General features: G+C 42.2%; 1 protein-coding gene across 2 annotated transcripts in view; it reads left to right on the forward strand.

Annotated features, from left to right (window-relative positions):
- sik2b (salt-inducible kinase 2b) overlaps window positions 1-24,743 on the forward strand; it is a 68,420-nt gene extending 43,677 nt beyond the window's left edge. Inside the window, exons 1-12 of one of the 2 annotated variants that reach the window (XM_086036732.1) lie at window positions 235-384; window positions 585-709; window positions 919-1,042; window positions 9,293-9,519; window positions 10,498-10,650; window positions 10,958-11,116; window positions 12,366-12,597; window positions 12,697-12,990; window positions 15,963-16,120; window positions 16,863-16,976; window positions 18,195-18,283; window positions 19,456-24,743. In XM_086036732.1, coding sequence (XP_085892858.1) covers window positions 321-384; window positions 585-709; window positions 919-1,042; window positions 9,293-9,519; window positions 10,498-10,650; window positions 10,958-11,116; window positions 12,366-12,597; window positions 12,697-12,990; window positions 15,963-16,120; window positions 16,863-16,976; window positions 18,195-18,283; window positions 19,456-20,098 — 2,382 coding nt within the window. In that variant the 5' untranslated portion in view covers window positions 235-320 and the 3' untranslated portion in view covers window positions 20,099-24,743. Of the gene's footprint in view, window positions 1-234; window positions 385-584; window positions 710-918; window positions 1,043-9,292; window positions 9,520-10,497; window positions 10,651-10,957; window positions 11,117-12,365; window positions 12,598-12,696; window positions 12,991-15,962; window positions 16,121-16,862; window positions 16,977-18,194; window positions 18,284-19,455 lie in introns of those variants that run through there. The other variant, XM_086036731.1, reaches the window with a different exon arrangement.
- The last annotated feature ends 2,383 nt before the right edge of the window (window positions 24,744-27,126 follow it).

The following is a 27,126-nucleotide window of genomic DNA, read 5'->3' on the forward strand; positions in this document are numbered from 1 at the left end:
CAACGAAGCTTGCTGGTGATTGACGCATTCAACGACCAATGAAATTCTTCAAAAAACGTATCCAGGTTGCCTTGGAAACCTTTTTTGAACGACAACATGCGTAACTTGCATAACACACACTTTCAAAGTCGTCCGCAGTGATGCCAGCCCGTGCATAAGAGCACACGTCACACAGCGTCAACCTTCTTTGATTTTTTTTATCGTGTTCAAATATGGCAAAATGTATTTCATAAACAAAATACACAGTAGACAGGCAATTGGGGAAGTGAGGTGCAGTGAGTTTGAGGAGCAGGTTGTGCCACTATCGGGCAAGTGCACTAATGTGGCACTCTGCTTTATGTCCAGTAAGGACTGCTACAATGACTGGCATGTTGCCAACAATATGTAAGTGTTGTCAATATGTTTTGTTAATAAATAATGAATAAATAGTTTGTGCTTTTTTTGGTTGTGTTTTGCCATCCATGATTTGACTGCTTCTGCTAATTTTTTAGGGTTTTGCCATGTTTTGGTTAAATGTATCAAAGTGAGAATTTTGATATTCTGACAACACAATGAAAATGATCCCACCCTTCTGTCTTTGGCAGACTTTGGATTTGGGAACTTCTTCCAGCCTGGCGAGCCTCTGGCCACGTGGTGTGGCAGCCCCCCGTACGCGGCTCCTGAGATCTTCGAGGGCCAACAGTATGAGGGCCCGCAACTGGACATTTGGGTAAGTTGTCTGAATGAGCTGTGCCACGGTCCAGCTACAAATGACCCTTTTCCACTGCAAGTCTTTCACAATATGCTCTGGTGTTGTTCCAAGTAGTTTACCAACCGCAACAATCGCGTCCCAGTTTGCTGCTTTTTGCAACATAATTTTTGGGCTTGACTAGTAACAGCCACTTTTAATAGCATCATCTGTCTTGTGGATTGTTCCAGAGTATGGGTGTGGTGCTATATGTGTTAGTCTGTGGTGCCTTGCCCTTTGATGGACCCACTTTGCCTGTGCTCCGACAACGAGTCTTGGAAGGAAGGTTCCGCATCCCCTACTTCATGACTGAAGGTAGGAAGCCCATTTTAGCCATGGTTTGCATGAGATGTATTCATGCTTATATCAACCTTAGGTAAAAACGTCTATTCTCCATGTGACACCACCATACCTTCTGCTTGGGTCAACACACTCTAGTGTGGCTGCACCCACTTTAGAGGTCATTGTGTTAATGAGGTGGATCAGGAGACACTCGAACTCCAGTCCTTGAGGGCCGCTGTCCTGCCTGTTTTCCATCTCTCCCTGCTGCAACACACCTGTTTCAAATGATCAGCTCATCAGCAAGTTCTGCAGGGGCCTGATACCAATCCCGATCGTTTGAATCAGGTGTGTTGCAGGGGGGAAACCTCTAAGACATGCAGGAGGGCGACCCCCTAGGACTGGAGTTTGACACCCCTGATTTATGTCCAAAGTTAAGTCCGGGGCCATTTGAGGCCCATGTTCAAATTCAGCCACTAGCATAAAATCAACAAAATTCAGCCACTAGCATAAAATCAACAAGGTGTGGCCCATCAGCACTGTTGACAACAGTACAAAATACACACATACAAAAAAAGCTATTTTATGTTTCACTAGTAGATGGGAGCAAACCCATGGCTGCGCTTTTGGGTGTGTTCGGAATTACTTGGGTGGTGCTCTGCCTCTCTGAACGCACCACCCGCTCACACACTCGTGTTAGGCGTCAGAGTGAATTTCCGAACGTACCCCTCGCTGCTTGACCTTTGTGCGACCCTTTCCAGACCATTTGTAAAATGGAGACACTAAGGAAAGGAAAAATGATAGAGAGGGCCATCACTTCCAGAGCAAGTGGAAATTGGTGTATTTTTTTTTTTTTTAATGAAATACGAAACACCTGTGTCTGCCTAATTTGCCAAGGGACTGGGGTTGTTTTCAAGGAACTCGCTAACAAGGGAACTATCAGACAAAACAAGCAAACCACAACAAGGTGACTGGGAACGAACGCTGTGAAAGTTTAAAGCAACTGAAAGCTGAATGGTCTGCCTCCACACATTTCCACCTCATCAGATCTGGCCCTTTTTACAAAAAGTTTGGACACCCCTGATTTAGGGCAAGGGCACACATTGATAGAAAGCATTTCTACTGTGATGTGCATGTGTGTTTCAGTGTATATGCGTGTTGCTAACTGTGTCAAAGCGTCCACGCTGTTAGTGGTCGTGCTAGCAACAGTAGTTGGCAAGAGATGAATTCCGGAACTCTAGCTGTTTATTTAACCTGACGACAAGCCAGCGAAACCGTGTAGATCTTTGCCTCTTTCTGTCTCTACAATGTATGAAGGTCCGGGACTGGCTAAATCGATGAATTCATAAATGTAACTTTTGGGTTTTCAACCAGCATACTGGAGTTGATCTAGATGAGCATTATTTGGCCTATGTGCCATTCTTTGTTTGTGAAGGGACCTTGAAACAATTAACATGCGCTGGGATGGTGACGTAGGAGAGTGGCAGACAGACCGACTGTCCTGAGCAGTAAGAACAGGATGTGCTGTGCTCCTTCCTTAAATCAGTTGCCTGCTCTCCTGTTGCTCATCTCACCAGGCAGTAAATACAGTGCTGTGAAAAAGTGTGTGCCCCCTTCCTGATTTCTAACCGAGTTTTCGCTCCAAGTTCGTGTCCGTTTGTCTTTGTCTGATCTTTACATTTGTTTGATGATCTTCCCGCAATAAAGTGAGGGAAGGATGCAAAAAAAAAAAAAATATATATATATATATATATATATATATATATATATATATATATATATATATATATACACACACACACATATATATGAATTTTAGAAGGGGTCTGTCATCGGGGCACAGCCCCGCACACTCTCACTAGAACATCTCATCACTGCGAGCATGGTCTGCCACCATTCTCTCTATTCAACAGCTGGATGTTGGCACGCCGCAGAGGACGCATGAGTCATGTTATCCAGGGAAACCGTCAACCCAACACCGGGTTTCTATTTATGCATGTCTGACTCCCATTGCAGACGTTTGTGGCAAAAATGCAACAGAAACTGCAAACCAGAGTATCATTAAAACTAAAGTCATTGGCTGCAGTAATACAAATAATTAGGGAAAATATCTTCATGAATAGATTTATAAAAAGCTATATTTCTGACTGTCATCCAAAAGAATTTTCTTCACATTTCCTTTTAGTGTCACACAGTTGGCATGCATTGCACAGTGTGTTATATCTATATACAGTATGAAGCTGTTACAGTTGGGGGATAAGAAGCGTAATTTATACTAGTTTGCCTTAAAAAGTAGATTTTAAAAAACAACAATTGATCTGTTCAGGTGGAATCACAAGTTTGTGTGTTTATGTTTAAACCTTTGGGTTGCTAAAAGCGTCATAACTGTAAGATTCAAATCACATTTTGTGGTTCATAATAGTTTAATTAGGTTAACTTCTTGAATGCTAACAGAGCTTACATAATAATATTCCTCGAATCAAGGAAACCCTAGTATGATTAGTGGCTGAATGGCTATTTTTGCCCTAAATTCAATGGCTAATTGATTAGCAATGTTATTTTTATAATCAATAAATCCAAAGATTTGCGTCACTGAAGCTGTTTTGCAGTTAATAAAGCATATTCAAAAGTTGTTTTTCTTTATCAGTAATTCAAATTTATTGGATCGGTTATTTGTTACATTTGGGTCGTCACGTTTATTAGTATAGTCCTTGTAGGAGCCAATTTATATGTATTCTGTTTGACATAAAGTTCTCGTTTGTTCTGTGTAATAATTTCTGTTTAGTGTGCTATATTGATTTCTTACTTGACTCTTAACTACAGTGGGGCCAATAAGTATTGGGCAACTTCAAAATTTACAAGTTCACCCGTTTAAAAAGATGAGAGGTTTGCAATTTTCATCATACACATCCAGCATGAGAGACAGAATATAAAAACAAATCACAATGTATAATTTTTAAACAATTTATTTGTGAAAATAAGTCTCCAATAATTATTGGGCAGCCAGCAAAAGTTACTTTTAATACTTTGTAATGTAGCCTTGGTTGGCAATGACTAGGGTTGGGCATCGTTTGAATTTGGACGATTCCGGTTCCGATTCCAGTCCTTTGATTTGATTCCGGTTCCTAACTATTCTCGATTCCGATTCTTAACCAAAAAAAGGGAGTTATTTTTGGACAAATCACATGAACTTCTCTGTTCTTCAATTTCATGAACTTTTTTGTGAACTTTACCATGTATTACTCAAAGGGCTGTTTTTACCGGTAGATTTATTTTAATAGATGTTTTTGTATTTAGTATTATTTTCACAAGAGCTTTAATTTTGAGAAGTCCAAGACAATACAATAATGCAGCTCCTTACTGAAAGCATGCTACTGAACACCAATTGGCTAACCTTGTCTTGCTTTAGAAAGGAAATAATTATGACAAACACAACGCTGCATTTTAAGGACAAGTAAGGAAATTATCTAACCTAAGCAATTTATGTAATCATAAGGTACCATATGATATATCTGTATGTACAGTATTTATGCATATGCTGCAGATATGTATGATATAAGATAAATATTGGCTAGATATGTGCATTTGCGTATTGAACTTGTTGGCTCAATGTTGCAATTAGACATACTTAGCCAATTCTGACTTTGGGTCATGATCCGCATCGCGTTAGTTCTATGGCTTGGCGTCGGCCGAATACGCCGGCCGGGCTGGCCCGGGCAGGATCACCGGCCCCGTGAAGGGCGCCTTTTGCCAACGTGGTGTCCCAGCGGCCGCCACAGCTGCGGAGATCTGTGGGAAGGGGTCACCCAGAGTCGCCGCCGCTGCCCACGCTTGCCGGCCGGGACGAAGCGAGCCGAGGAGCTGAGCGCAAGTGGGGGCGAGCTAACGTGCTATTGCTACGAAGCTTTTTTTTTTTTTTTTTTTTTTTTTTTAATCGGTCGTACTTCATAGCTCTTCCGTGCGGCTAACTAGGAATCAAAACTTATGGGAACGGTTCCGGGAAAACCGGAATGATGGAACTGGTACCACTCGATTCCGGGTTTTCGGTGCCCAACCCTAGCAATGACAGAAGTCAAACGGTTCCTGTAGTTCTTGACCAAGTCTTCACAGACTGTAGTTTATAGTTGTCAAACTCGTGTCCTCAAGTGCTGCTTTCCTGCATGTTTTCCATCTCCCCTTGCTGCAACATACCTGATTCAAATGATCAGCTCATCAGCAAGCTCTGAAGGAGCCTGATACTATCCTGATCATTTGAAACAGGTGTGTTGCTGCAGGGAGAATTGGAAAACATGCATAAAAGCAGCTCTCCAGGACCGGAGCTTGACACCTGTGCTTTGGTTGGTATTTTTGCCCGCTCCTCTGCACAGATCTTCTCTAGAGCTGTGATATTTGAGGGCTGTCGCTTGGCACCATGGAGTTTCAACTCCCTCCACAGGTTTTCAATTGGGTTGAGGTCTGGAGACTTGTTAGGCCACTCCGGGACCTTGATATGCTTTTTACGAAGCCACACCTTGATTTTAGATTAAGATTGAGATTGAGATTTCACAGAGGTTTAAATGATTGTAAATGAAATTATTGGACACAAATTACTGGTACATCTCTGATACAACAGAGCATCTTTAAGGACACTTAAATGTGAATTCAGAGATTTGGTTCTATTATAACTGTATATATTTGAAGATAATTGCTGAAAACATGTGAAGACTGAGAACTATGCAGTACTGACTTGTGAAGATAGTGTTGAACTGGTTTTCACCATTTCAGTCCGGCATGAGTTATTGCTTGGCCCATTACTACCACTACAGCTTGCAGTTAGGTAGCCAGCTATTAGTGGTGTAACGGTACACTCGGGTGTATTAATACGTTTCGGTATGGCATGTTCGGTTCCACTTGCGTTCGGTTCGGTCCACTTATTAGCGCGATTTTACACACGGACGCTGACTGTTGCATGCGGGAGACGAGAGTGGCGGCACAAAAGAGAGAGCCAGAAAAGAGCCAGAGCTCGAAGGTCCCCGCGTACACTGCGGTCTCCTGTTTGGGAACATTTTGGCTTTCCTGTTCCCCATCACCGATGGGAAAAGGTGCGTGGATAAGTCCGAAAGTTGTGTGCCGACATTGCTACGTGAAATCGGCGGCTGTGTTGCGTCCAGCACGTCTAACATGCACGGCATCATCCGACTGTGAATGTTTCTTCGACAAGGAAGCAAGCAGTCTTTTTAGCCCAAAACGTCAATCTTGAATAGCGAGATTTATCATATTGTAGCGTCTTCCAGGAACACACCGTCAGACGTAGTTTAATTATCACGTTTTTATTAATTCAAGTAAAACTGCTCGCGCTCTTCTTTCTCCGCTGCTCCACTCGCTTGCAGTGCGATGCACTCATGAACCTCGGTCACATCACAACTCAGCAACACACAAATCCGATCACAACACAGATAACCCAATTCGTTACAATATGCTGTTGAACATTCAAAGATTTCAATGCCTAAAAAGTGTATACAATTTCATAAAGAATTTAAAAAATGTTGTCATTATAAAAAGAGTTTTAATATAGTTAGCAATAATTGGAACTATGTATTTTTTTTTTATCACAAAAAGTGTATACATGCACTGTAATGACAGCTTGTCTTTAACTTGAATACTTACGTGTGTCATAGGCTTTTGCTGCTGAGTGTTTAAAGATTTCAGTGTCTTAATAATTTACTAAATTAAGAGATTTTTATTGTTAGTGTATTTTTTATTCTGGTGTAATTTCTTAGAATATCACCCGAATGGTTTGCTTCTATTTATTTTTTCTAAAAAATTTACCACTTCTTTTCAAAATAAACATATTTTTAAAAAAAAGAAAACGTTGTTTTTGTACCGAAAATATACCGAACCGAAGTTTAAAAAAAAAAAAAAAAAAACGAACCGAAATGTGATTTAGCGTACCGCTACACCCCTACCAGCTATGCCTACACACCAAAACTGCATCTTTTCTGGATGGCACAGCCCCTTGGTCCTTGTCATGACTGAAATTCCCAAGCAAGGAAGTGACGTCATTGACAAGCCTGCCACCATTTTGCCAGCCGGCAAGAATCCCAGAAGCCTGTTAGCTTGAAAGATAGCTGGTGGCCAGTGCCTCTTGTCACAAAGCTCCGTGATCGAGTGGGATCAATTCCAGCCACCTGAGGCTTTAAGTGAAGATATTTTCACTGCTGAAATGCGTAGGAACGTGTAGGTATAAGAAAGATGCCGGACAAAGTTGCATCTAGTTTTCAGCTGATCTTGTCCTAACCTATTCAGCAGTCACACCTCCAGTATTTGAGATTCACAATTTTGAAGCTGTCTTTTTTTTCATACTTGGTGATATTCTTGATCATTCAAATTTAGCAGTGTTATTAAAAACACTGTTCTCGGTCAAATTTACAAGGCATTTATTTTCACTTAACAGGGACAACTTTTTTAATGATATCATGGTCTACCACATTGTAGACAATTGACAATGTATCAGTGCATATAAGTTTTTTTTTGTTTTTTTTTCCACCCATGTCAAATGGGCGCTAATAAAGTGTCACTTATGAAGTACCTGCTTCTTGATCTGAGCCTTCTCAGAGTTGAGTGCTGTTCTCCTTCACTTGATGCAATTCTACACCACTTGGAGGCTGTGAGTGTTAACCGGGATGCTTCTGTGCTTGAGTCATGGTGGTGGTGTAATGTCCTGGCCAGGAGCACTGTGTCAATCAGTCAGCCAACCAGCTCCCAGCAGTTTTACCCCTGACATAGTCCACAACCGTCCCTGGGCAGTTAGACCTTTGTAGGAACATATTCATCTTTGGTTGTTGCTATAAACACAGCTGTGGCAACGAGCACAGCCCCACTTAACTTGCCGAAGATCGTAGGGCGCTTGCTGCTAAGATGTAAGCGTGTGAGGTAAACTTCTTTCTTGATGGTTGTGCATATAATGGGGTGAACATTTTATTGAAGTGCCTGGGATGTCTAACGATGTAATAGAAAGCCTATCAGTAACTATCTGGGGAGAACATACCCAGAAGAATTAAGTTCCTGACAGGATAAGTGGCCTATAAGTAGGATATTCACGAACTATCTGAGTGCTTTATTCAAAATGTAGACACTGATGCAGTGTATTTTTACACCGCTGCAAACTCCAAACAGTATAACAAATATTTATTGTTGAATTGACCTCCAACAGTGTTAATTAAATCTTAGCAATATTCACTTTGTAAAGGCGAAGTGTTTGTTGCAACTGTTTTATTCAAACTGACTCAATAGTGCCAGTGTATTTAATTTTGTGGCCAATGTGTTTTTGTAACAGCTCCGTCGTCCTGGCCATCTTGATGTCATCAACGTTGTCAAAACTTGTCCCCTCAATGATCTTGGGAAAGTTTAAAAAAAAAAATCACACTGAACCAGGTTGGGTGAATAGGGAGGTTGCTCCAGCACTGCAATGATCTAATCTGCCGGAAATTGTCAAGTGTTCCATGCATTGTGAGCAGGTGCTTGATCATCACAAAATAGCCACAAGTTGTCTTGTCACAACGCTGTCTCTTCGCACACTGAATGAAGCATATATATGCCAAGCGTTATTGTTACTGGTTGTACACTTAGGTTACCTTGAATTAAGCGGACTCACAATTGAAACAGAAATGGCTTGGTGTACTGGTGTCCAAGTACTTTTGTCCTGAGTTAGAGGGCAACATTACCATAATAGTTGGAGATGATCACCACAAGCCGTGTGGATACAGCACAAGTGTTGTTTCTGTTTAGTGATGAAGTGAAGCGCTGTTACCCCTTTTATTTTTGTTGGCTCATAAATCCTGTATTTCTTCCTTTGATGTTGACTTGATAGGACTGTTAACCGGTATGGAGCAGCTTTTAATGGACGAACAATATTAATCAGGATTTTCATTGACGGATTAGAGTTTCCTGCGATTGGATGGTGAACAAAGTCGAGACACCTTTCAAAAAATTCTTGTTATTTCAATAGCCTAGCAGCAGTGCAAATGGCTCAGGGTGCCATGCGGCAGGTCGGAATGTATTTGAGGCGTTGCGGGTGCAGGCAAGGGGATCTTAATCCTGATAAGAACCCAGCTGTGCCTGACGTCAATCTCATCTAGCCATTAACAAGAGGTCAGGAGATTTCATTTGGACAGGAGCGAAGTTTAAAGGAGTGGAAACACTGTTCATTAGCAGAGGAAGAAAAATGACAATTTAATTCATAAAGAACAATATGGTGAATTTGTTCAAATCCATCATTGTCACTGTTTTTCTATTCCCCTCTCCCAGACTGTGAGCATCTAATCCGCAGGATGTTGGTCCTGGATCCATCAAAGCGTCTGTCCGTAGCGCAGATCAAAGAGCACAAGTGGATGGCACTAGAAGTTCCGGTGCAGCGGCCCGTTCTGTACCAGCAGCCTGTCTCTGCCGAGGGCGAGACGGGCGTGGGCGAGTACAGCGAGCAGGTTGTACGTTTGATGCACAGCCTTGGCATCGACCAGCACAAGACTGTTGAGGTAATGGTGAACACATTTGGCTTCTTTTATAACACAAGGGCGAACAATATCACTTTGAAAATCAGAAATCAGTTGTCAACAATGAAACTATTCTTGATACGACGAAAACTAACAAAGAAAACCCATGTCCACCTCTTGATTAGGAAAAAAAAAAAAATTAAAGCACCTCCTGGAGGCAGAATCTGTCATTGGACATTATTCACCAATCTTTTCCGCAACTCTTATGACACAGTTGTTATACAAGCGAAAACAAATCATGCAGTAACTGTACAGCTCCACCCGTCACAAGATAGAAGCACATGAGAAGCCTGTAATTTCAGAGAAGCAGAAAATCACATAGTCATAGTGGATCAGTACCCACTACACAGCACTGCAAAATGGGTCTTAGAATTCAGTAATGAAGGAATTATGCTTCTGGCTTGTGTTCAACTAGGAAAAAGGCATAACAGCGCCAGCGTGAGGGTTAGCTGAAGTGTTTTTTGTTGTTGCTAGAGCAGCAGACGCTTTGGAGAGCTGGAGAACTAATACTTGAATAGTGTTCCAGTCCCTCTTGAGTTTTTGCTCCTTCCTGTTTTGCATTCAACAAACCTGGCTCTCTGTTTTTTCACTTGACCCCGTTAACGGACAGGATTGGTGTTCCAATGCCTCGAGTCTTCATTATGAAGGTGTTGAACCTTGTGACGGTATCCCCACAGTAAATAATGGCACCATGATTATTGAGAATCATTGTTAGCTAATCAAAACATTTATTAAATGAAGATTCATTCAATATCGTATGCAGATATACATGGCTATGTTATACAATATAATTAGAATTTTCATAAAAAGTTATGGAGTATTAGATGAAATTTCAGGATGAACCTGGTAGGGACATTTTAACCAGTGAATGCAATTTGACCTTCTGTAAAATTTTCTGACAATGGGAAATGATCGTTCTCACGATGATCATTCATTTTGCATGTCATCTCTCTGCTCCAGTCTCTGCAGAACAAAAGCTACAACCACTTTGCTGCCATTTACTACCTGCTTGTGGAGCGGCTCAAGGCCCACCGCTGCAGCTTCCCAGTGGAGCAGAGACTGGATGCACGTCAGCGCCGGCCCAGCACTATCGCTGAACAGACTGTCGCCAAGGTAGCCAAAGGCTTGTGAATAATCCATAGATGACATCCTCACCACCCTGATCAAAGCACACTTATTCACACCTGCATCCAGTAGCAGACTGACCCATTCATTTATTTTCTCCATCTGCTCTTCTCCTCAGCCTTGATCAATCTCACTTGGTTATGCATTCTTTTCTTGCCTCTTCCTCTCATTTCCCTCAACCCATTTTATTGCTTGTAAAATACTAAAGTCTCAGCCGCTCCATTTGTTGCATCACCGTGCTTGGAGAGTCAACAGCCATGAAAGACCCATAACACCATTCCTCTTTTCTGTGCAGTCGACTAGCAGTTCAGCCCAGGTGGGCTTGCTCTCGCAGGGGGTCCGTCTGCTGCGCCCCCCCGCGGTTTCCCAAGCCGCCTCTGATGTGTTCACCTTCAACCAGCCCACGTGCGCCCTGGAGCAGAATTTCATAGCTGAGGACGTCAACACGCCCAAAGTAGGTCCAACGACACCGTTAGTAGACGTAGCAGCAGGCTGAGGTGCTGGGTTAGGGTTAAGTCCTGGGTTTGCGTGCATGTTCTCTAACCTCATTTGACAGGCCCGATCACATCCGGATTTGGTTATGGAAAATGCAGTTTTGCAGTGATTATCGTGCTGCCAAAGAATGTCCAGAAACATTATCCTGATGTGCTCTGACAGTGATTCGCTTTGATAAGCTCACTCACTGTGAGTCAAAAGTGTGTGCGCGCATGTCATGCTCCTTTGAGGGCTCCAGCATTTGCTTGCTTCATCAACCTACCAGAGTTCAGATGATTCGTCATCTTATGTAAGCTCCAAGCCAGTGCGCACATCAGACAGGACAGCTGCCTGTCCTGCACATGTCTCAAATTCAGACACACACACACATAACATACACACACGCGCACACCACATACACGCACTTCTTTTCCCTGTTCATCTGTGCCAACTAGTAACATTTTTCCTGCTGGCCTGTCATGAGCTGGCAGACTATTATAGAGTCCCACTGCCTCACACATTTTCAGAGCGAAACACATTTGTAGTTCTCATTTGTCATTCCCAAAATGTATTTTACAGCACCCCCTCCACTAATGGCTCCAACAAAATGTGATGTGTGTGGTTAGGAGTGCAGCGGGTCAGGGAGACAGTAGTGTGTGTGTCTGCATGAAGGGGGAGCGGTTATGTAAGCAGTCCTGTGATGATGTGACCAAATGTGTTGCCGAGCAAACACACATGGACAAGAAGCCGCTACGCTCTGTCACCAATGTGAATAATTGAGTTTTTCTAGTCATTTCTATAGCTTATCAGGCATTAGTTAAAGTTTGTTTTCTTTCCTTCCTTTACTTTTAATCGTGTGTTACTCTACTTCTTCTCATCATCTGTGTCTCAATGATGGTTTCCCCTTTGTGTTTTGTGTGCGTGCGTGTACGTGCATGCATGCGCGTGTGTGCCTGTTGAGTAAGAGCATTCCGATCCCAGTGCACTAGTGAAAGCAGATGGAGAAATTGGGCAAAGTTGGTGTCTCTACACCGACAACAGGCTGTTATTGCAACAACTCATGTGCATGATTTTGAGTGGCTTTGTCAATGAAAGCCCAATTGTTGGCATTGCCTTATCCAAACTTGCCAATGGGGGTGCAAATAAAAACCTTAGCTGTGTGTGCCTTATACACTTGACTCTTTTCATAAAGAATGAATTAACAAATGAATATTCTACATCATTTTAAGCTAAACGGCTGCCTGCTGGACCCCCTGCCCCCCATCACTGTGCTGCGCAAGTCCTCCACCTCGTCTCCTAGCAACATGATGGAGATGTCGATTGATGAGGGCATTGAGACCGAAGAGCCCGACACTGAGGAGGATGCGCCCCACATGTCTTTGGCCTATATGGGTGCTCGGTTTGGCCAGAGGCGACACACCCTCTCTGAGGTCACTAACCAGCCAGGAACATCAAACCAGGGTATGATGTCAGCTAACTGTCCACACACCTCAAGGCCAAATGTATGTTTTTTTTTTTCTTGGCATTTTCTCATTTAAAAGACTTTTGCACGCCCACCAGGTAAACTGTTTGCTCTGGGTCACAACCCCTCCACGGGCAGCGTGGATTCTGACATGGGGTACGACATGGGCTCCATGCACAGTGACCTCGGCCTGCTTGAGGACCCGCCGCCGGTCAACGAAGTGGTGCTGGCCAACAACGCGGCCCCCCGAGTCCCACCTACGTCCTTCCTGAGCACTCGGCCCGCCAACCCAGCAATGGCTGCCCTGACCTCGCAGCACAGGGACACCCACAACCGTTCACCCATCAGCTTCAGAGAAGGACGCCGTGCCTCTGATACCTCACTCACACAAGGTCAGTAGCCCACTCATTCTTACCGGTACAATACTACATGTTCGGAACTTGAGCTTGACGATTTATCTTTTTGGGACTGAAATCGCGATCTCAGACAACACAGTTTCGAGATCAAAGCTGCGTTTTTTTTTTTTTTTTTAAAGGGCTCTTAGCCCCCACGCTCGCCAATAAGCGGCAATCTACTATGGACCGGTAATACTAAGCAGCGGCAAACTGGTTAAAATAAAAAAAGAGAGATTAAAAAAAAGAGCATCATGTGTACTTCACGCTTCACCCGTACACCCGGAAGTCATTTCTTTTGCAGCTGCTTGGCAATTCTAGGTGCTAAGCTAGCTTGCGCCGCAGCAGCACAGACTTTATTAATACCATATGAAAGTCCGTGCGCAGTAGCAGCAACGAGCTGCATGATGCAGATCCTCTCCTCCGTGGTGACAAATGAAGTACCCCACTAACAAGTAGCGTTTTCACCGTGGAGGCGAAGGAGAAGTGGCTAAGCATGCTAATTGCAGAGTCGGGAAAGACCCAAAATAAGTGCATTAGGTGTACAGTAGACTTTTCACAGACGTCTGGCTAGAAACGTGTTAGGGTGGAGAGCCAACAGATATGAACAGAAATTTTGTATTACAAACAATACAACACATCTGGACATAAAATTAGACAACGGCTACATTAGCAATTTAGCACACTCTTGAACACGGAAACGGCTGAGACCAGCCAAGGAGAAGAGCTCAATGTCAAACGTATATTAAATACTGGTAATTAGAATATCGTCAATGTTATTTGCACTAGTTTGCACCACAGAGTACTAAGTTTTGAGATCGACACAATACTATGTCTCAAAATTACCATTTCCAATCAATGTAGCTTTGCTAATGGACAATGTTTGTTAAATAGATTCCAGTAGATAAAAGAAAAAGCAGACATGTTTACAAAAATGCTAAATTTGAATGAAAAGCAGACTGATGAATGAATATGATACTTAACAGAAAATATTTATCTTTTCATATTTAAATGGCCCAATCAGAAATACTACCATTATGATTGTTACACTTTTACACTCACCATTACTGTTAGGACCAAAAGATTCAATTAATACCATGATATGGATTTCAGGCCACATCGCTAAGCCTTCAGTGTCTGTTTGAAGCACTTAAGTCTCGAGCCAAAAAAATATGGGGAACATATTGGCATATAACCTTACATTTATGTACAAAGAACATGTACATTAGTACAAAATGTAAAAGATTTTTGGTTAAAAAAAGGTATTTTTAGATACACAATTACACGATGCACAGCTGGGATAGGCTCCAGCACGCCCCGCGACCCTTGTGAGGATAAGCGGTATCGATAATGGATGGATGGATATTTATACTTGACAGCAAATAGTACAGTAGGTCTTGCCTTGAACCATTTTTAAAACTTTGAAAAAGGATTGCCTCACTCACAAAACCTCTTCAGTGTCCTTGCATTATTAGAGCAATAGCTTTCAATGGTATGATGGCATTTTCTGTCATGTTTGTAAATGTTCCCGAACATTGTGAATAGTGCGCTGAAGCTTGAGTTCAAGAAAATGGAATCAAAATCACAGTATCTATCAGAAAAATTGCAATGCAGTTTTTTCCTAAAATCATTCAGCCCTACCCAGAACCCTGCATGACTGAGGCAAGTTCAGATAGATTGAGCCAGCTAGTCCTGACAGATATTTTGTGACCGGGAAAGTCACCTGTGCGGAAGAAGACGAGCTTGAATGTGAGGATAAATGTCAGTAAACTGTCAAATCATGTCTCCTTGGATGCTGTCACGAGGCACTGTTGGGAGTTTTGACGTGCAACAGAGTGCAGGCAGGCACATGCGGCACCGGCTGCAAAGGGACACATTCACAACACCCCTGCAACAGCTGCTCCTTCACACCCTTACCTCCACACTTTCCATGTACTGTATATACCTTCCAGATTATAAAGCCCCTCATTCTCACACTATAGTTCACACCCCCTCCCTCTTTCTTACCCTACCTCCTATCACCCCTTCTACTTAGGCCCTCTGATTCAGATTATGAATCACTGACTCATATTAGATTGGTACGGTTTCAGCCCACATATGTCACAGTCTTCCATTTCTAGCGCTCCCTCTATGCCTCATTTCCCGCAGCACCCACCCCTTTCACCAGCCCCTGTCTTGCTTTTCCTTTCACTGTTGTTTGTCTTTCTGCAACACACTAAGATATGAAGTACATACTTCGATGGATGGCTACAAGACTGTGATGGCATTCCGTTGAGAGCAGCCATCCATTCAGGGCCAAATATGGATCAGCACTAAATTAAACAACTTGGTAGATACTCACCTACTGCACATATCATGTCTTAGGTCTGCAGCAACATTTAATTACATCACCCCATGACCCACCCGGTCATAAAAAAACAGCAATGAAAACCTTGGTGGGAGTAATCAGGTAGGTAATTCTAAACATCCTCTCTCCCATTCCATATAGTGCCTTCCTTAATCTTGGCCCACAGAGTATAAATCATGTGCATATCAGCCAAGCCAAAAGTATAATTACAGCTTGAAAACATTTGTCTCTCCATCTCTTCATTGACAGCCTGCAGTGTGTGCTCCCAGTTGGTGTTTGTGTTACTTATTTCTCTCTCTCTCTCTCTCTCTCGCTCTCTCCCGCTCGCTCGCTTGCTCTTCTTTTTCTTTTTTTTTTGGTAAATCCTCTTTGGGGGTGAGAGAGTTGATGCGGCGGATTCTTTTGCGTCAGACTGCTGACTTGGGTTAGAAATAATAACTCCCACCACCACAGTGAGTCAGGACGTATCGTTCGCAGCCATTGCTCGTCACTGCTGGATGGCTCTTATCAGACACACACACACACACGCAAACACGCTCACAACGGTTCAGTGACGTGCGTGGAGACACTTGTCAGAAAGGGCCATTATGAAATCCAACTTTGAATATACCTAATGTTCGCACAGGTCTGGTTGCCTTCCGACAGCATCTCCAGAACCTGGCGAGGACCAAAGGCATCCTGGAGCTGAACAAAGTCCAGATGCTGGTGGAGCAGATGGGCTCGGGGGAAATGGCTGTCATGGGCCCCCCAGGACCTCAGCACCACTTGCACAACCTCCTAGAGGTCAGTCGCACTGGATAATCAGGACACAAACATACACGCATGGCAGACTCATTCCTTGGCAGTTCATCCACTATCCTCACCCCATTTTGCAAAGGAAAAAAAAAAAAAAAAAAAGACAGGCAGGCACTCGAGCTGTTGTGTAACCCTAAAAGAGCTGGCCAACTGAGGCTTGTTTACTGTGTCTAGTCCCCCTGGGGCCTGTGGCCTCGGCCAAAGTGAATGCTGCCATTGTTGAAGGCTGTCAGACTTAGCCATAGCAGAAACTGGCATTCAATAACCCCAAATCACAAGCACACATCCACACTAAATGAGACACACTGCATGGGAACAGGATTCATGTGTTTTCCAGTAAATATAAACACAAACGCACAATTGATAGCCAAAACGGACAAGATCTGGTTGTTCATTTGCTGCCCCTCTTTCATAATGCAATAACACAGCTCCTATGTTTGGGCCCCATCAGTCTTTTAATACGCTCTCTCATTCGCCCACCAATGTGTAATCCCTGTGGAACATGCCATTTAGTGAAAGGAATCTGTCTGATCAGTCAACACAAAGGCATTTTGGCAGCACATGGTATGGATAATCCACTTAGACCGCGCCATGAAGCACCCGGGCCCTGACACAGCTTTGTTAGCCAACACGAGTAGGATGGACACTGAGTGTGTCCTTGAGTTGATGTGAACAGTATGTTGTAGTCATAGACATCCTGTTTGTAACTTGTCAATGTTTGTCTTGGAAGACTGAGGCAACCAAGCAACAGGAGTGCCCGACTTTATACCAAGGTGGGCCGCAGCCACCTCTCCTGTCCCGCAGGCAGAGTTTGGAGACGCAGTACCTCGCCCATCGTCTGCAGGTACATTCTGATTCAACTTCATCTACACTAAATGGACAAGAGTGTTGGTACATAGCACACCTCTTTCTCTATTAAATATCCAATCGCATTGAACTAGGCGGACTAATTCTTCAGTGTTGACATTTTGGATTATTCTAAGCTTCAGAGGATATATCGCCATTATCCTTCAGAGCCTCCTCCTTTAAAATGAATGGCTTTGAGATGCATACATTCCACGGCCTCAAAAAGGTCAACAAAAAAATGTGCGATGTTTTTTTCCCCAATAAGAAAAATAGCACTCTACATGAATGTACATTTAAGAACATACAATAATAACCTAATTGAATAGAATGAAAAGAATTAAAACAGTTGGTTTGTCATGATAATTCAATGTGCATTGCGCTGCTCCTTTTGCTGTGTGAACCTTGGCCAACAGGCGTGGTAGACTTACATAGACATACTGCAGACATACTGCATTTGGATTTGATGAAAACTGCAACATATTAGTGTTTTGTTTTGTTTTGTTTGTTTGTTTTTTGAGAAGTGAGTATTCTTGTAGGCTCTGTCTGCATGTCGTCGCTGTCCTGTGAAAAGCATGTATGTCCAATTTTGGATTTTTTTTTTTTATTATTAAGAAAAGTGATAAATTAAGAAAATGAAAAAAATGGACAAATGTTTTTCACAGGACAGCGACGATGTGCTGCTTGTGTTCATACAGAGGTTGCTTCAAGGTTTAATAAGTGCCACATCAATGCTAGTGTTGTTTGCCTGTCTATGGCTTTTTGCATTGTGAGTTAGCATTGAGACAGTGGACTTTAGTTAGACAATGTTACTGTGGTTTGGTTAAACACATGTTGTGTAATTGTTTTTGTTCTCTTTAGTTTTAAAGTAAACTTCAACTGCGAGTGGAAATAACTTGATGCCAGCACTTGGCCTCTTCTTTGAAGAATTGTTCACTATCTGCCAAGCTGCTGCTGCTGCTTGTGAAGTTCGCTGCCACCATGGCTAGCACAATTTTTGCTCGCAACTCAGAACAAACAATTGGGCTGAGCGACGGCTCATATCTCAAAAAATTTCATGGTGTCACTCGTGAACGGAGGGACCACTGAATTTTCACTCCTGTTGGTTTAATGGTCAGTCCCAATGAGTTTGTCCATATTTTTTGTAGCTCATACAACACATGTTCATTGAAGTGGGGAGCTTATCTGAAAGCGGTCTCCTGTTTCTTCTGTCCAATAGACCGGCGTTTTGGCAAACAGTCCCACGAGCTGCCAGATGTTCTGTAAGGAGTCCCCCCGAAGTTTAGAGCAGCAACTGCAAGAGCACCGGTAAGTCATTTTTAAACACTTAGACCATTCCAAATTTTCTAATTGTATCCACAGTAGAATATTTCGTTTTTTCTTCAACGCCTCCCTCAAATAGATACTACCTCTCATCAGAAAAAATATGGTAATCAGTTCATCAATACTATAGTTGACTGCTGAGATTTGAACTCCATTGCTAACCAAAGCAGCCACACATAATGCAAGTGACCATTATCTCAATTGAATGAAGGTGTGGCAGTACTGAAGATGGTTTTACTCTAGTGGAGATGGCTTCTTAGCATTCCAGTGGACATGACGGCACCACAAGGTTGTGTGTCTCCATGTTAATGTAACAGGTAGCTCTGTTACGTGTTAGTTCTGTCTGTAAATGATTGCATAAGTCTGCCCCAAAAAGAACAAATATTATATTGAAATTGATTCAAATGTATCCGTTTAATTTAGTTCGCCCCTAACCCGGAAGTTAAGTTGTTGTCCGCTGGGCGGATATTACGTAACGCGTTGAATAAGGACGTGGCGACGAGCAGGAAACGAGACGAGCGAGAGCGTAGCTATTAAGCCAGAGACACAATCGGCAAGAAATACACTTGAACAATTCTAGCTACAACTGGTCAAGGGACACACACATACCGCACACGGTAAATAGAATTCCTGTTTTTAAAGAGCTTTAACTTTCATATTTGTTCGTGTTGACACTGATTATTAACATTGCATATACAATATCATTGTGTAGTTGAAATGCCTTTGAGAGGTCAGTCTTCCTATAATTTGCCGCTTCTCTACATTTCTCCATGATAATAATTTTTCTTTATGTTCAACAGCAGTTTCACTTGACATGCTGTATACACTTTAATTTGCCAGTAATATTGTTTGATATTATTCTCAACAAATGGGTTTGTGTAAAATAAAAGGTCTCCCAGTGGAGTAAATAAACTCCCTCAGCAACTAGTTGTGTAATTTCGGCTTTCTTTTACAATCGTATCATTAGGCTGGTTGGCTCACACGTTTTTAGTGTCCTTTTTTTTTGTTGTTTTTTAATACCGTTTATTAATGGCTGCATCATATTTGTTCCTGGAAGAGGAGTTGCTTTGATCATGTAATCTTAGCACAGTGACAGCCATATGAAATATGTAATGATGTAGAACCAGTGGTCCAACTCGGCTGTGTCGTCCTCACAGACTGAACCAGAAGCGGATGTACCTTCAGCAGTCGCAGGGTCTGGGCCTGCCCGTCTACTTCAATCAGATGCAGATCGCCGAAGGCTCCTATCCAGCGGGTGGCGCCCCTCTGGACCCAGCAGCCTCCCAGAACTCCCCCCAGGTGCCGCCGATGTCGGCCGGCGGGCCCCCGCCGCAGACACAGGCCTCACCGCCATACAGCCACCCCCACAGCCTGAGCCCCCTTATGGAACCGGGGGAGGGCCCTTTTTATGACCCTTACATGAGCCACCACCACTACACCCAGCACCTGCCCCCCGTCGCCCACCTTCAACACCATCCCCTGCACACCCTCCACCACCATCAACACCACCAATCGCCTCATGAAACCTCAGCTACCAGTCTTGGATTCTGCTACCCTGTAGAGCAGCAGGCCCGGTGCCTCTCCACTGAAGCCCTGCCCTCGGGTCAGTATGAGTTCCCCCTCGACCTGGGCCTGCTTCCCCCTCCCGTCATAGGCGAGGCGGAGCGGCCCGGGGCGGAGGCCTCAAGCGAGCCGGGCCAGCCCGAGGGTGTGCTTCTGGCCGAGCTGCAGAGCCCGCTCCTGGACAGTGAGATGATGGAGACGGTGGACTCCCAGCACGGCTTTGTGCTGGTCAACTGAAGCCTCGCGAGGGGAAGTTAGAAGCAGTATTCAGCACGGAGATCCTGAGCAGCAGACAGATTTGGAGACACGGACGTAAGCAACGGGGGAATGCGCTGATTTTCCTATGACGAACGAAAACTCCGTTTCTTAGTTGGGACGAACCTCGAGGAATCTTTCGTACCAAAATCCCTCCCTTAGCTGACCTCCTTTCCCTCCTTCTCCCCCACCCCTCCTCAGCGCCAGGCCAGCGGGGAGCGGGCCGCTGCACTCGGAACTCTTGTTATGTCGCCGTGGCGGGGCTGCACCAGTGGCAGTGAGACGACGACAATGATGACAATGTGCAGCATTTCACACAGAAATGCTTTGGAAGTGAGCTCATTTGGGACTGAGTGGCACCCAAAAGCACAAAATGGCTGGCAGAATGGCAAGTTGGTTGCACTTATTTGATATCCTTGATATGTAGTTTAAGGCCCACGTACTAGTACGTGCCTTCTCCGCACCAGTATAGCAATTCTCAAGGCTTTATTAGTTATTCTTCATATCCATCTTAAAGACCCTGCAATGTGAATTCAGAAAGTTTAAGTAAGTTATCGGTGTTTGAAGGTAATTGCTGAAAACGTGCAAACGTGGGGGCGTGGCTATAACGGCCAGTGACGCACTTCAGCATCGCGCATGAGTCCTCCCCCTCCCTCACTCTTTATGAATTTGAGTGCCTTCGTTCGCAGCAGTGTTTATCCAGCACAATTGTGTGTTGCTTCGTTATTATTACTAGGCCCAAAGCCTTTTAGCTCACAAGCTAGCTGGTAGTTGGTGCATCTCGTTGCTCCGCGACGACCCAGTGGGATATATTTCAGCCACCAGAGGCTTTCGGCAGATGTTTTTGCGGCTCAAACACGTATGGATTTGTAGGCATACGAGAAATGATAGGTAGAGTAGCATCCGCTTTTCCAGCAATACTAGTGGTAACTGGTCGACAGCTGAGCGGGCGTGGTTTCAGTGGACACTCCCACAGCCATTGGAAGCAGGCACATCGGCTTGATTTTTCATGATTCTGAAACTTCATTTTACATGTTTGGCAATTCATTTAATCCATCTGCCGGTGTGTCATATTTAGAAGACATTTTTAGTTTCACTTTACAGGGACTTTGTACTCGTACATTCTTTTGTCCTCACTAGTAGGACAACTTTGGCATTGTTGTACATTTATTCAATATCCAGTAGTTGGTGCGCTTGATTATGACAGCAAACTAATGCAGTGAATAAAATTAACTCGATACCCTTGATATCCTGCTTAAAGTCCCTGTACTAGTACTAGTATGCTCTTTGTCCTCACTCGTAGGGCACCTTTAGTCTCCTAGTAGGACAAGTACATGTTACTCGTAAGGCAAAATTGCATTCGTTGATGACAGCGTGCTGCCAGAGTACTATATGGAGTGCTACATTGGCTAGAACAGGTTGAAATGTTTAAATTCAGTAGTAGCACTAGTAGCAGAGAATTGTCCAATGGATTGCCATAAAGCCACTTGAGCAATTATTTGTCGTGGTTTAGATGTCTTCATAATTCAGTGCACTAGCAGGATAAGAGAATACATGCTCAAACAACTCAGGCCGACTAGTGTGGACAACGAGCACACTAGGAGATGAACCTTAAGATGGGTATCAAGGATATGAATCAAGTGCTCAAACGGCTTGCCATTGGCAATGTTGTTCTTCTTTTAAAATAAGGCGCCTTGGACAACAACCGTAAGTAGTCTTTAGACACTTTTTAGTGGCAAGATAAGACAATGCCCTCATTTATCATGAAGCACCATTTCAGGTGTCACTTTGCACTCAAGCAGGTTGTACAGTGGCGGGCACAATGGTCGTATGGTTGACCACTTGCAACACTAACAATAAGAGCACACAGTATTTTGATGGGAAGACTCACCAATTGGATGACTACGCACACAGAACATTTGTCTCTTCAGTGTTTCCTTTGCAACTACTGAACTAACACTACTGAAAGGCTTCTCCACCTTCAAACCCGAGGAGCGCTTGATTTGTGTCTCATGGTAAACGAGGGCTTCGGTAGTGAATGTTGGGTGACAACTTATTATTGTACCTTTTTGTGGCAATACTGAAGCAATATTAATCCTCTGTGATGATCATGAAGATAAAGATGATGATGATGATGATGATGATGATGCACCTCATCTGTGCAGCTCACTCTGACCTGATTTGTCATTCGGAACTGATGACATCCTCGAGCGCAGATGTGAGAGCGGTGTTTTTTTTTTTGTTTGTTTGTTTTGTTTTTGCACAAGTTGGAGAGAATGTCATGTGACTGAGAAGGATGACGCTTTTTCTTGGACTGAATGTAACGGATGATGCCGCGTGTGACCACTTTTGGGATGGACAATAAAGGAGGCGTCGGGATGAGAGAGACTTTTTTTAGTTATTTTATTCTTTAGTTCGAGCAGCACTCGGACTGTGATGAATACAGTTGAAGTATCTTTCCGACAGGTGACATTTTAATTGTGTGGGTGGTCAAATCAAATTGAAAAGTGATTCTTTTTTGGGGGGGAGAAGTGAGGTGTCTTAATTTAAAGTACGGCAACCGTAACAAAAATGACAGACAAATGACATTAGCTTTCAAATGCTTTTATTATCTATCAATAGCAATAGACACCCCTCATTCACCAAGGACTATTGGAGCCAAGATGATAAGTAAAGAAAAAAAAAAGGGAGCGGGGTTAAATTTCCTAGATATAGTCATAATCTTACAAGGAAAAAAGTTGTAATTTTACAAATTGTTCATGTGTCAAGAAAGATAAGTGTCGATTTTGCGTTGGTCATAATTTTATGAATAACATTGTAGAGAATGTAGTCTTGTGATGAAAAGGTCGTAATTACATGAATAGTTGGAAGGGAATAAAACGTTAATATTACAAGAGAAATTGCGTACTTTCTCTTGTAGTTGCGAGAATACAATTGTCATTAAACAGGAATAGTTGTGTAATTTTACAAGAAAAGTAAAATAGTACAAGTAAAAATTTGTAATGTCCGAATTAAAATATTGGTCAAAAAATAGTACAAGTAAAAATTTGTAATGTCCAAATTAAAATATTGGTCATAATCTTGTGATTTAAAAGCACTTTTATAAGAATACATTTATAGTTTACAGTAAGTACATTTGGAATGTTAAAAAAAAAAAAAAAAATAGCCAAAGGCTTGCAAGCCCACTAGTTGAAACGTGGCAGTCTGATAAATATTGCGTTTGTAGAATAAGAGTTAAATCCACCCATATTTATCCATCGCTGGGGGCAAAATGGCCGCCCCCAGAGATGGCCAAAAAAAAGTTGATTTTGCTGCTTAACTCATATTCCACAAACGCAATATTAATCACAATGCCGTGTTTTGAAGTAGTGGGCCTGCTGGGAGCATATTCTTGAAAAAAATGTGTTTTCATTAGTGGCAGTTTTAGATGGATGAAAAACGGGTGGACTAACACGTGCTCCACAAACGCAATATTTATCAGAATGCCCTGTTTCAACTAGTGGGCTTGCATAGAACATATTCTTGAAAAAAAAAAAAAAAAATTGCGTTGACTTCCACTTTAAGAGTTCGGCTTTTTTAATATTTGACTTCATAAAATTACGACTTTTTCTCTCTCTGGCTATTCTTACAACGCTACAAGTTTATCATTCACTTATAATAATGGCAATACCATTCACGCGTTAAAATTGAAACTTGTCACAATTCCGACTTTTTTCTCTGGGTTACCACTTTTTCCTTGTAAGGTTACAGTTTTTTGATATTCACTCAATGAATTACAATTTTTATATTTTGACTAGGTTGTGAAATTACATTAGATTGGCCCTAATATTCATTGGTACTCACAAAAATTTCATTTAATCGACATTGAGACCCTTTATAGTTTTTGTTTTCACTTTTCATGAATTGACTATGGCACTATATTGAGTTAAAGTCCCATTTTCTCACCTCACATTGCCATCGTGACAGTAAAAATTGGTAATGCCAGCAATAATAACAACAGACGCCACGGTCCACAATGCATTTTAGCCAAAAGAGAAAAATGTGTACAAAATACTCAACTGTTGTATTCATATTATTGTGAGGTGGCTCAGGTGAACTGGACATGTAGATGTATTGCTGCAGGTGGAGGACATGAACTTACATTTGTTTGAAAAAGTGTACAAATTAGCATTAATTAGAGCGGGCCGGTAGTGTATGTATTCTGTGTGCCTTTTACTTTTCACATTTCAATGACGGTGATGATTTATCATGGTTGGCAATTGTTTTGTCATGTCCCCCACCCACACTCAAGTGAGTAGAAGCAGTTTCTTCAAAGGTACAAAAACCAAAGTCCCTCAAAGATTTTGCCACTGCGAGCCATCATCTTAGTGACTTTTAACAATGTTTCTTTTTTAAACCCCTTGGCTCGATGGCCACACGTGTCAAAAGTATTCTAGCAATATATTTGTGTATAGGTGAAGACTGAAGTCATAAAGACAGTAGTAGTGGATACAATACATTCATTTCACGCACACGCCCTGCTGATGAAACAACATGAAATAGACTTTTCTAAATTTTCCCTCATTGTTGTCGACCACACATAAGCTAACTTGCTGTTGAGATTAAAAAAGGGTTATTGAACAGCTTATTGCTGCCTTGTCTTCTGTGTCTACAACTACACTCATAAAAAATCACATTAATGATGACACTTTGGGTCATTCTAGAATTGGAGGTATATAACCTTTTGTAGAAATTTTACAGTTTTCCTGAGACAAAATGTAAATAGTCTTCCCTCATTTATCGCGGTTAATGCGCACCAGAACCCCACCCCCACGGAAGGTGAAAAACGGCAAAATAGAGGTTGACCTTTTAATGTTTTTCAATATATTTTTATTTTGGGGGGGGGGTTGCGAACCCCCCAACATGGTTTCATCCATTCAAAATATGTGTAACACAACAAATCTAACTTTAAAATGCAAATTAAAGAATAAATACTAAGATGCAGGCTGTGAGAGGAACATCCGCTGGACGATTACGACGGAATATGATAGTTTTCTTTTTTATTGGCTTACCTTAACTAGAATCCTGCAGTGCATTTTAGCCAAAGGTACATCACTGGTATATTAATGCACTTTTAAACCCTTGTTGTTGTGCAAAGCAAAAGTCAGTGTCATTACTTGTGCTCTTATTGCTGCTGCTGCTGCTGCTGCTGCTTCTTCATTGGCGGCGCCGTCGTCTTCTCTCTTCTTTTAAGACGATGAAGAAGATGTAACATCAACAAGGACCTTTGAATGCAACCCAGGGTTCTAGTTAGGCTAATATGTTTTAAAAACTTGAATAAACGCGATGTTTCGTCATCCTTGATCCTGTGATCTGCTTATCCGGCTTGACTCTGACTAACTGAACGGCCCATTTGAATAACGTGATGAGTTTCCGAACAGAACAGAACAAAAATGTTGTTTGTTTGTTAGCGTGGACGAGATTGGCGAGACACAAAACGGGAAATGCCGGGTGAGGCTGCGATGATGCGCAGCCAATCAGATCAACTGTTCAACTGTTTGAAACAAGACATCTTTCCGCAATATGGCTGTTGATATGGCTGTATTTTTCCATTTTATTTTCTGATGAATACTTTTTGAAAACCCACGATGCACTAAGGCCGCAAAACTCGGAACCGCAAAGTGGCAAGGGATTACTGTATAACTCCAGGAAAAGTGACTATGTTCAGTATTTAAAATGCCGAAGATCACTGGAGAGAGGACACATTTACATATCAAATATAACATAAAATAAATCTAAATTAGCTTTTTTTTTAATGGATTTTATTTGTGTTTTCCTGTCAAATAATTTTATTTTATCACATATTTTAATAGTACTATGCTCTGAAGCAAGTCTTAACATACACATAACCCTTTTGCCAAAACTAGAGGAAGCGAAAAAAGGAGTTTCGTACATGACTCATCAGCAGAAATGACATCAACCTAATTGCGCTTGACCATCAACACAGCCAAGTCTTCTCTGTTGTATTATTTCAACGTCGAGTAAATAAAATGAATTAGTGTTTTGCAGCTTTATAATGGTAAAAAACAAATATTCCAAAAACCAAAGATGTTGAAACAGTAATATTTCAAAATAAAATACAGGCCCTTATACGGGTGCCTTCTGCAATTTCATCCTTTAAGGTGAACCTGACAAATTACACGTGAAAATTTTGAAAACAAGGAGGGCTAATTATTTTTCACAAATCCGTTAAAACCTTCAACACAGAAATTACTCACAGTTGAAAGCAGTATGTTTTTTTTTTTATCCACTGTAGCCAAATTTGTTCATGAAGAGTTAGCCGAGCAGCAAACATGGTTGGCGCGAACTTCAGCATTGATTTGCAACCCGGTTATTGTAATTAGAGTAATGCTAAAATTAAATTAGGTTTCAAATCAAATTGAACTATTTTTAATTATAAAGGACTTACTGAGCAATTTGTTCTAATATTTTAACATCTGTGTTTGTCCGCTCAATGTGGAGGGAAGGTGACAATGTATTCTGGTCTCATTTGGCCAAGAACACTTAATCCATGAGACGACATGCAGATGAAATGGGGGCTGACCTGACCTCTTCACGGAAAAGCAAGACGCTTTCGTGGGAATATGCTCAGTCAAGTGCGAAGGACACACTCTTGACCCCAGTAGACTCAACAGTCGATCCTGTTCACTATTACAATAAGAATAAACTGATCTGGGATGCTTTTTATTGCCATGCTTTCAGCTTGGTATACGATGGCTGTCAGACCTCAAGACAAGGACAAGAAAGCATATTGGGAGCTTCAGTCAGGGTACAAGCATGTGCGTCGTTGCAGATTGCAACAAAGAAAGGATGAAAAGGTTACACAAAAAATAATAAAACATTTATGTCATTGTCATATTACAAATGTGACAAAGTTATAAATATTAATGTCAGTTTTTGTGTTACACATGTTTTCTGGGGTTAAAATTATGTGGGCGAAAAACTATCCATCCGTCCATTATCCAAGCCGC

The sequence above is a fragment of the Filicampus tigris genome, chromosome 7, assembly GCF_054856515.1.
Source record: "Filicampus tigris isolate MCC_2025a chromosome 7, RoL_Ftig_1.0, whole genome shotgun sequence".
Lineage (NCBI taxonomy): Eukaryota > Metazoa > Chordata > Actinopteri > Syngnathiformes > Syngnathidae > Filicampus > Filicampus tigris.